Genomic DNA, 11,539 nt, shown 5'->3' on the forward strand with positions numbered 1-11,539 from the left:
GATTCAGCTAGTTACATCTTGTTCTTGATAGCATGTTTTGAGGTGTTTTGACTGATGTCACATTTATGCTAATATGGCTAAAATTCCATGTATTTGAGAGACAATACATGTATATGTGACACTTTGTTTCCATTGGTGCACTTCCCACACCTGACACACTGGTCTCCTTTTAAGTCAGGTGTTCCAATGCATCACTCCACCACCTCATTCACGACCAACACAAATAGTTAGTCTTGTAAAGAACGGGCGAAAACAACCATATTTAGGATGGGTTAAAAAGAGCCCAAACACGTAACCTAATCGTTTCAAGTTTATTAGGTACAACACCACGAAAATGGTTCGCTCCTACAGACAGTGAGTCACGTGGCCGTGGCTTGCTGTATAAAGCAAGCAGACAGGCATTGAGGCATTCAGTTACTGTTCGATTGAACGTTAGAATGGACAAAACGAGTGACCTAAGCAACTTTGAGCGTGGGTATGATCACAGGCGCGCCGGTTCCAGTATTTCAGAAACAGCCGGCCTCATGGGCTTTTCATGCAGTATCTAGGGTTTACCGAAAGATAAGAGCAACTCACCTGTGTTACTACATTGGAGACATTTAGCAGACGCGCTTCTCTAGAGAGACTTTCAGTAGTGAGTGGATAAATGTTTAGTTTTTTTCCCTATACTGGCACCCCGTGGGAATTGAACACAACATCCTGGTCTTGCAAGCACTACGCTCTACCAACTGAACCACACGGGACACATTTGAGTGGTGAGAGATACACAATAATTCAAAGTCGAAAGTGTACTGAGGACCCAGCTGCAAAGTACGCTAACGCTTCCAGGTAATTACCACAGAACATATTCACTGGGGAACTAGCTGGATAACCTAGCTACATAAAGTACATGCATCTATGGCCACAAGATAGGAAGTTAACAATTGCTCATTTGTTTGTGCCTTCCTCATTAGCAAGGATGTCTGTATAAAATTGGAAAGTCAATTGCAATACCCAAGGACAAGTCAAATAGCCAATATATTTGAAATTAATTACATTTAATAAACTAATCTTGTATACAAATAGCAATAAGGGTGATGTAAAGTGACATACACTAGAAAGAAACATTGGTAGACAGCATTTAACACCATGTTACAGCTACAGTCTGCGTGTAGGTTATGCATGTTTTATTCTTAGGTTGACCTGACATTAGTATGAATAAAACAGTGCCTGTCTTGTTGTCCTCTGCAGTTATTAAGCAAGGCAACAGTCCTCTTTCTGTCAGAGTATTTAACTGTAATTTGCTGCTACTTACAACAACAAAAAAACACAACAGAGATTGCACAGTGCATCTTCCCCCGGGGAAAGGGAAAGTTCTCGGCTCAAATCCACAAAGAATCTCAGTGTAGAAGTTCTGATCTAGGATCTGTCCCTGTAATCCTATTCACTATGATCTAAAAAAAGGTTAAACTGATCCTGGATCATCACTTCTACTCAGAGATGCTTTGAGGATCTTTTTCTGTTTTTGTGGATGTCTTATGTGGAGCACTCTCATTTTAAAAGTTCTTGTGTCAAAGTAATTATGCAATTACTGAAGTAATGAGTGCTTTTAAATAGCAAAGCTATTGCAAAATCTTCCCATCTTCTTTTGTCCTCAGTAGAAATAACTGCCAAAAGCAGCCGCCACACAGAACAAACTGTCCTAGAGGAGGGAAAATAGTATCACAGACGATCAACAACAAAAAAAGAAAAAAAATAATATTCATACCAGACTGGAAGATAAAAACACTTACATTCATGAAAATGTCTTGAGCGTAGCTGTCTGTGTCAGCATCCCAGAAACACCTGGCAGCCATCCTGGTGAGACAGGAAGAAGTCATCAGATCCTTTTAATTAACTTTAATACAAAGAAAGAAGCTTTGGAAATCACAATACAACAACCACAGGAACCAACAGAATGCATTTTGACATTAAAGCCACCACTAGGTGTCAGGCACGCTCCCTGATAAAAAAAAAAGGTACAGGACAGAGTTCATAGTTCCTTACAGTCTAGTTATGTTTTTAGCCCTAAAGGGTACACTACATACAACTACTACTAAAAGCTTTAGGGTACCTTTGTTCACTCGAGTGCTCAACAATGTTTCTATGAGGATAAGTGGGGTCCATTAGACTTGTGAACTAAAAAGATGGTCAGAGATGGTCTTGAAATTGGGCACACAAATAGTAGCTTGGGAGAAAGGAAAACAAACATCCTCCGTACGGTATCGGAGCCAATGACACATCCTCCATACATATTATCTAAACGGTATAGGAGCCAATGACACATCCTCCGTACATATTATCTAAACGGTATAGGAGCTAGTGCCACATCCTCCGTACATATTATCTAAACGGTATAGGAGCTAGTGCCACATCCTCCGTACATATTATCTAAACGGTATTGGAGCCAATGACACATCCTCCGTACATATGATCTAAACGGTATAGGAGCCAATGACACATCACTCACTTGACACCTTCTCCTCGCTGCTCTCCAATTACCACTTGTACCACCAGCTTGTATCGGTCAAAGCCCACATCTGTTATTGGAGAGAGAGAGACCATTATCATTAACCGTGTTTGTTACAAGGTCAATTGAGAAAGAAATATAACAAAATAACTGTCTGACAGCAAGATCCGGGATTCTTACCGGGTCCAAGTTCAATGTCTCAATATTTTGTGTTTTTAATTCACCTTTATTTTGACAGGGAAGACATCTAGGTCTCAATATCTCTTTTCCAAATGTGGAAAGGCACCAGAACATCAACATTATTAAATGTATTTTGAAATGTGTTCCAGCAATACCGTGCATTAAAACTAAAAGCAGATTTACCTAGCTCTGTGGAGACCCTAGGAAGCTCAATAGTTAACCAATCCTGTGAACAGGTTAGGCAACTCGGGTGTCTATACTTCAACAACAAAGTTAGATATGACGGAAGTTTATGAAAAGGGGGCCTTGGAAACAAAAAGGGATTCATGTAGAGATCTATGGGTTTTTAGTGAAGTCCAGCCAACCTTTCGATACAGGATACAGTGATGAGTATCAAAACTGTGGCCTCTAACAAAACGACAGGCACTATGATAGATGGCATACAGAGGTTTAAGAGTAGTAGCAGCTGCACTTTGATAAATAATATCACAATAATCAAGAACAGATAAAAAGGTTGACTGAATAATCTTCTTCCTACTGCCTAGAGAAAGACACCATCTGTTTCTGTAGAAAAAGACAACTTTTAATCTTAGCTTCTCAACCAGCTCATCGAGATAGGTTTTTTATGTGTGTTTATATAAATAGCGAATAGGTTAAAAAAATTAATCGACCCCTGCGGTACACCTTTATGTACTTCTAGACGTAACACCATCAATCACAATGGCCTGAGTTCTGTCACTAAGATAATCATGAAACCATCAACAGGCGTCAGAGCTCTGACCTATCGAGGACAACTTATTCAATAAAATAGCCTGATAAACAGTATCAAAAGCTTTTGACAGGTAAAAAAAAAAAAAAGCTGAACATTTCATTTTAGTGTCTAAAACATTGACAAGTTCATTAACAACTGTGGTGGTTGTTGTAATAGTACTATGTTCAGGGCTAAACCCTGACTGTAGTGGTTGTTGTCCAGGACTAAACCCTGACTGTAGTGGTTGTTGTCCAGGACTAAACCCTGACTGTAGTGGTTGTTGTCCAGGACTAAACTCTGACTGTAGTGGTTGTTGTAATAGTACTATGTCCAGGACTAAACCCTGACTGTAGTGGTTGTTGTCCAGGACTAAACCCTGACTGTAGTGGTTGTTGTAATAGTACTATGTTCAGGACTAAACCCTGATTGTAGTGGTTGTTGTCCAGGACTAAACCCTGACTGTAGTGGTTGTTGTAATAGTACTATGTTCAGGACTAAACCCTGACTGTAGTGGTTGTTGTCCAGGACTAAACCCTGACTGTAGTGGTTGTTGTCCAAGACTAAACCCTGACTGTAGTGGTTGTTGTCCAAGACTAAACTCTGACTGTAGTGGTTGTTGTAATAGTACTATGTCCAGGACTAAACCCTGACTGTAGTGGTTGTTGTCCAGGACTAAACCCTGACTGTAGTGGTTGTTGTCCAGGACTAAACCCTGACTGTAGTGGTTGTTGTAATAGTACTATGTCCAGGACTAAACCCTGACTGTAGTGGTTGTTGTCCAGGACTAAACCCTGACTGTAGTGGTTGTTGACTAGGACTAAACCCTGACTGTAGTGGTTGTTGACCAGGACTAAACCCTGAATGTAGTGGTTGTTGTCCAGGACTAAACCCTGACTGTAGTGGTTGTTGTCCAGGACTAAACCCTGATTGTAGTGGTTGTTGTCCAGGACTAAACCCTGACTGTAGTGGTTGTTGTAATAGTACTATGTTCAGGACTAAACCCTGACTGTAGCGGTTGTTATCCAGGACTAAACCCTGACTGTAGTGGTTGTTGTCCAGGACTAAACCCTGACTGTAGTGGTTGTTGTCCAGGACTAAACCCTGACTGTAGTGGTTGCTGTCCAGGACTAAACCCTGACTGTAGTGGTTGCTGTCCAGGACTAAACCCTGACTGTAGTGGTTGTTGTCCAGGACTAAACCCTGACTGTAGTGGTTGTTGTCCAGGACTAAACCCTGACTGTAGTGGTTGTTGTCCAGGAGTAAACCCTGACTGTAGTGGTTGTTGTCCAGGACTAAACCCTGACTGTAGTGGTTGTTGACCAGGACTAAACCCTGACTGTAGTGGTTGTTGACCAGGACTAAACCCTGACTGTAGTGGTTGTTGTCCAGGACTAAACCCTGACTGTAGTGGTTGTTGTCCAGGACTAAACCCTGACTGTAGTGGTTGTTGTCCAGGACTAAACCCTGACTGTAGTGGTTGTTGACCAGGACTAAACCCTGACTGTAGTGGTTGTTGACCAGGACTAAACCCTGACTGTAGTGGTTGTTGTCCAGGACTAAACCCTGACTGTAGTGGTTGTTGTAATAGTACTATGTCCAGGACTAAACCCTGACTGTAGTGGTTGTTGTAATAGTACTATGTCCAGGACTAAACCCTGCAAAGTTGTACATTTACCAAGGATTCTAGAATCATAGACAAGGAAGCCTTGGAATGGGGTGATATTTATTGAGATCACTACTTTCCCCATCTTTATGGAGTGGCAACACAAGAGCTGATTTCCATACTTTTGGCATATTTCCTGATAACAATGGTCAAACTAAAATGTGCGTTATTGAGCCAACAATGGGCTCTGCACATTTAAGCAGACCAGGGTCCAATTGGTCGGCCCCTATGGATTTTTTTTGTTGTTTACTGGTAGCGAAGTATTCAGGACTTATTTTAAACTGATGCATGCTTAATATATGATTTAAGGCCAAACAACACTGCTATAAATGCAAGGTACGAAAAGTCGTGTTTTATGGCAAATGATTTTGGACAAATCTATCAAGACACCAACCATGAGAAAGTGTTAAACAGAGTTTCTAAAATCAACTCGTGAATTGTATTAAAATGTAGCCATGATTTCCCCTTATATCTTAAAGCAATGCCATAAAAAAGAAACGTGGCAGATTATTATCAATGACTTAACAGCTGTAACAAGTTGCCCACCGCAGGAAATCAAGAACAAGGCAGTTAACCCACTGTTCCTAGGCCGTCATTAAAAATAAGAATGTGTTCTTTAACTGACTTGCCTAGTTAAATAAGACACTCATTACCATACATTTACTAATCTTATTAGGATAAGAGTTGTTTCACAACGTCACCCACAGTTAGAGGCTTTGTAACGGCTGAGTAGTTTCTCACCCTTCAGTTTGTCCTTTATGCAATCTGCTAATGAACGGGACAGAACGCCGACCTCATCCGGATCATACTGCACCCCAGACAGTTGTTCTCTCAGGATATCATGAATGCATTCCTTCACAACAGCTGCTTTGAACCTGAAATAAAAAACAAAATGATAAAGAGAGGGAAAGACAGAGAGACACACCAGGCTGCCCTGCTAACTGATGTTAGCTAGCTAGATATTAGATAGCTAGATGGCCAACTAATTCTTTTTCATAGCTAGCTATTAATCTAGTCTACATAACAGTAAATTGTGCAACAAAATGTCTTGAACGTTGACTGCTGCAGCAGCATAGCTAAAGACTGTATATTATATTGGAAAGATATTTGAGTGACCACTCTAACAATGTGAAATATGTCCTCAAGTATGGAAGGCAGGTGGGAGGCGAGATCAGGTAGGACAATTCTAGCCAATGAGAGGGCAGATACGCATGTAAACTACAGGCCATAGACATAGCTAGAGGAATCATCTGTGTAGCTGAGGCTATCGCCATTTTAAAGTAGTACATTTTATTCTTATTCATTGGCTGATTGCTCCCAACTCATGAATCCCCACACAGTTGACTACTTTAAAATGGTGGAAGCCCTCAATGGTGACGCTAAAACGGGTTATATCCATGATGAGTCGTCTATCAGATCTCTATGACAACAGGCACAACTCCGACACAAAGTTGTTTTTGGGGTAAGTTGCCACGTGCATCCACTTATATCAGTAACAACCTACCCATTACCAAACTTCTATTTGATAAAATAAGCCTCATGTACTGAATTAGCAATTGTGTTTTTGGTGACCTATTGACACACTCTCATTGACCTCCATAGAAAAAGGTGTCACTTAATCAAATTATTTTAGAGTAGCAGGTAGTCTAGGTTAGAGCTGAAAGGTCGCTGTTTCCAATACTGGAGCTGACAAAGTGTGGGGGGAGAATCTGTCGCTGTGCACTTAACTAACCCACATTGCTCCAGGGGCGCTGTACAATGTACATTTTTCCATGAGGACAAATTCTTCTATGGTATAATTGTGTTCTCAACAATTTGATGTGCATTCCGCCACCTACTGTGCGGGTGAATAATAAGGATCCCAAAAAAGGAATTTATGTAAGTTTAAAAAAAAAACTAATATCATACAAACTATTAAAAAATAAATTGACATTTAAAAAAATAAGTTTTGATACAAATATAAATCAGGTCCCTACAAAGGCTCAATGGACCCCTGTGAGGGCAGGACATTTCCTAGCAACAATAATCCTTGCAGTGCTTCTGCCGTTTAGTCTTGGAGCCCCAAAAACTTCTCGGCTGCAGATATAATCATGTCCAGCTTCTTGGACTTCTTTGACAATTGTGCTGTACAATTAATCACGGTGGATACACTCTTCACAATGAGTGAATCCAGATCACCCGATTGACTTAAAACAACTGGTTGCAATGCATCCACCACCATATCTTCAACACTATTGCCTCTTGCTCCTTCGACTCTCTTCACCGCCTCCACATAAGAGATCTGCTGTAATTGCCCTGATCTTTGACACCTCAACCTCCTTCACCCTAACATGATACTCAGAGGAAGTCCAGAGTATGATCCCCGCCACAGTTGCAATGTTTTCCCATTGACAGATTCTTCAATAGTATACTTCTCCCATCTGCAAACATTTGATAATGTTTGGACACAAATGCTCTCACTACACACCTCACATTAGGTAGGTCTCCTCAAACGGGTGGGTATCCTTTGTGGAACGTTCCAACAGGAATCTGTTATCAAAACTTCGTAGAGTACAAGTATGCAAACAAACAACGCATACAAAGTAGCATGATCAATTCAACTAGCTGACGAATAGGCGTCAACTTACCACGTAGCTTATTCTTAATGTTTGTCCATAGGCTACCAGAGTGAGGGCAGACATTTTCCAGAATAAACGTGGTGAGTGAAAACCGTAATTAAAAGGTCGACTCCCTACCTGGTATCTTATTCTGCCGCTATACAAATTTGTATGCGTTGTTTGTTGACAACCTTGTCATTTACGAAGTTTTTGGAACAGGTTCCTTTTGGAACGTTCCACAAATGATATCCACACTCATCAAACAACAATAACATCGATAGGCTTTTCTCCTTCCTTCCATTTACCATACGGGTCAGGTGAGGTACACTGACCACTCCTGGGATTTTCGGACTAATGTACTCGTTATCTATAGCCAACGAGACTCCAGCTATAACTCCTCTTTGGCAGGCGCCCTACTCCGAAGATCAATACATGTTGTTTCTGACGTGAACAACTTAGCCAGATCCAGCGCACGCTTCTTCTGTTCTTCTTCAACATAATTAACCAGTAAACTCGGCAACTTCTAGTCACCTTGATTGAATTCAGTCCTATAACGTTATATTACAAATGGGAGTTCCCAAATGAATCTCTTAACGCAGTGCATTATTGGACCGATCCTTGTCTTCTACCACAACTTTTGCTCGTTTTGTTCCATTCTTTGATTTCACTATATTACATTCATTGTCACACACTTCACTTTTGGACATTTTCAGATTCAAGCAGTCGCCATTTCCTCCCAACCACTACTACCTTAACTCCTTTGAACCTCCAACGACCACCCAAATGATTTTCTTGGGCGCAGTAAAACCTCTCACTTCGCCTCTTCCTCTCTACCATAGCTAACGTTAGGTAGCGAACTTTACCGCTAGCATTGAGTATGGCAACTTACTTGTGATGATAATTCGGTCTAATGAGGTAAGTATTTCCTCCGGTATCTGTTCCCTCCATTTTAACTGCGTATGTATTATGGTGCGTTGGATGGTAAAAAAAGCTTATTTAGCAAATAATACATAAAAACATGGCAATGGAGATTGAGCTAAAGCCTCAAGAGGCTTGAATAAACGTTTGCTAATGTTACCATAACAACATTTCCGCTTCCGGAAGTGTAACGAACCAAGCGTAACCTTCTCAACGGTTGTTGGAAACACAAGGTCTCGTTCAAGACTTCAAATGTTGAACGGTGTTACGACAACATCTTCCAAGAGCCCATTTGAGTTCAAAATAATTAGCCCCAAATGAAAATAATTACGTAAATAATAGTATTTATATTGTAAGCGACAGTGAAGTAATGCACATTGGGAGATTTTTTTTTTTTAAACAAAAAAAATGGTGATTTCAATTGTATGAAACATTTTGAAAGAATTCAGTTGATATTTGCATCCAATCTTTCTTTGGTCAAACAACATATTTTCACTCAAGGTTCTTGTTATTTTTTTCACCTTCCTTCAAGTCATCTTTTCTCTCAATTTAGGATTGGTAGTCTTGACTTGGAGGAGAGGTTAGGGGGGATGGGTAATAAAGGTAATTAGGATACTGAAATAACTTGTTCTTTAGTATCCTAAACAACAAGTTTCCATCCTCTTCTTTCTATTTTTAATACAGTTATTTACCCCTCCCCCAACCCAAGTCCCCTTACCTTAAACCAGGTTTGTATCCTATTCACAGCCCTTCCCTTTAAATGTTCACATCCTCTACCCAACCCCTCCTCCTCTTATTATTTATTTATGTGTACTTTAATTCTTTACATTTTAAATCCATAAAAGTTTGTTTTAGTCAAATCAAGCTTAGGAAAAAAAAAAAGGAGAACCTCACCACACTGACCCACTTGTACTTTGGCAAACCTGACCTTCACCAGACCGATACATTGAGAAGAGATTGGAAAACTCTAAACAAACAACAACACAAAGAGTTATCTATCCAAAACAGAAGCTGTATGGATAAACCACTTCTCCAATATTTTTGGCTCTATAACAAAGAACAAACATCAAAAACATATACATGATCAAATAGAATCAACTATTAAAGACTACCAGAACTCACTGGATTCTCCAATTACATTGAATTAACTACAGGACAAAATACAAACCCTCCAACCCAAAAAAGCCTGTGGGGTTGATGATACAGACCACAAATTACAATTGGCTATAGTTAAACTCTTCATCATCCTCAACTCTGGCATATTCTCCAATATTTGGAAGCAGAATACCTGGGTAGAGGATATGAACCTGGTTTAGGATAAGGGTACAGGTTGGGAATAGGATACAAACTTGGTTTAGAATACCTGACCATGGTGAAAAATTAAGGAAATGCTTGACTATGTACAGACTTGCTATTGAGAAAGGCCGCCGAAAGCAGACCTGGCTCTCAAGAGAAGACAGGCTATGTGCTCACTGCCCACAAAATGAGGTGGAAACTGAGCTGCACTTCCTAACCTCTATCCAAATGTATGACCATATTAGAGACACATATTTCTCTCAGATTACACATGTAACAGTATAACTTTAGTCCGTCCCTGAACCAGGGATCCTCTGCACACATCAACAACAGTCACCCACGATGCATCGTTACCCATCGTTCCACAAAGAGCAAGGGGAACCACTACTCAAAGCGAGTGACGTCACAGATTGAAACGCTATTAGCGCGCACCACCGCTAACTAGCTAGCCATTTCACATCGGTTACACACAGAACCACAAAGAATTCGAAAACAAAACCAATTGTGATAAATTCCCATATCTATTGGGTGAAATACCACAGTGTTACATCACAGCAGTAAGATTTGTGACCTGTTGCCACAAGAAAAAGTCAACCAGTGAAGAACAAACACCATTGTAAATACAACCTACATTTATGTTTATTTATTTTCCCTTTGGTACTATTTGCACATAAGTACAACACTGTATATACAACACTGTATACATAATATGACATTTGAAATGTCTTTATTCTTTTGCATATTTTGTAAGTTTAATGTTTACTGTAACATTTGTATTGTTTATTTCAATAAGTGTTTATTATCGAGTTCACTTGCTTTGGCAATGTTAACGTGTTTCCCATGCCAAAAAAAATCCCTTAAATTGAATCGAAATAGAAGAGGGCATGAAGCCCTGAGATGTCACTACCAGTCCCAAAGGTCGTCGTTGCTCAAATAAGAACCGAAACGCACTCTGAGACCATCAAGACCCACGCCTCACCCCATTGGTCATTCAATAGCAAATGGGCTCTAAGCAACGCTTCCACCGCGGTGTCCAGGGATAAGCTGTCCAAAGTGGCAAAGTAGTTAGCTAGCTAGGTACTGTCGACGTAGCAGAACTATAAAAACAATTCAGCCAGCTGTGATTGACGGACAGATATCGAGCTATATAACATGCTGTATGAAAAATGAGCAGGTTAGCTAATGAATTAGATATGGCTATGAGCAGATGAGGTCTACCGTGGGAAAATGTAAAAAATAACAGTGGAGTTGCCAAGATTGGGCCACTGCACTATACACTACATTGGATTTATGTACACGTTTTATTTGTTATTCCCTGATGCCAACACCAACCAGCTGCCTGGTACAGCCTGACTGCCTGGTTTAGAACCAGTCCTGCCTTGCCCAGTCCAGTCCTGCTTTGCCCAGTCCAGTCCTGCTTTGCCCAGTCCAGTCCTGCTTTGCCCAGTCCAAATCTTAACGCAACAGCATAAAATTAAAAAAACATTGATGAGTGTGAAATATGGCCTACTCAACCCAATGTCAGCGATATTTAGGCCTATGTGTTGGTGTTTAGGCCTACGTGTTGGTATAAGAGAAGAGCACAGCATACCAAATATTTTTAGGCAGTTGATATACAGCCGACAGATTTTGTAACCCTATGCCTA

The 11,539-nt window shown here is 40.4% G+C and overlaps 1 protein-coding gene across 2 annotated transcripts; it reads right to left on the minus strand.

Moving 5' to 3' along the window:
* Nucleotides 1-1,018: 1,018 nt before the first annotated feature.
* On the minus strand, nucleotides 1,019-8,819 carry dynlt2b (dynein light chain Tctex-type 2B). Of its 2 annotated transcripts, none has more exons than XM_020480164.2 (5): nucleotides 8,569-8,819; nucleotides 5,824-5,957; nucleotides 2,489-2,558; nucleotides 1,773-1,836; nucleotides 1,019-1,676 (listed from the first exon to the last, which is right to left on the minus strand). In XM_020480164.2, exons 1-5 carry the CDS (start codon nucleotides 8,625-8,627, stop codon nucleotides 1,602-1,604), a joined length of 402 nt encoding a protein of 133 aa, XP_020335753.1. In that variant the 5' UTR covers nucleotides 8,628-8,819; the 3' UTR covers nucleotides 1,019-1,601. The 2 variants fall into 2 exon arrangements, with proteins under 2 accessions (XP_020335753.1, XP_020335754.1); XM_020480165.2 differs by having other exon boundaries at nucleotides 1,019-1,681; nucleotides 8,569-8,813.
* Nucleotides 8,820-11,539: the final 2,720 nt, after the last annotated feature.

Source organism: Oncorhynchus kisutch, linkage group LG4 (assembly GCF_002021735.2).
Source record: "Oncorhynchus kisutch isolate 150728-3 linkage group LG4, Okis_V2, whole genome shotgun sequence".
NCBI classification, from domain to species: Eukaryota; Metazoa; Chordata; class Actinopteri; order Salmoniformes; family Salmonidae; genus Oncorhynchus; species Oncorhynchus kisutch.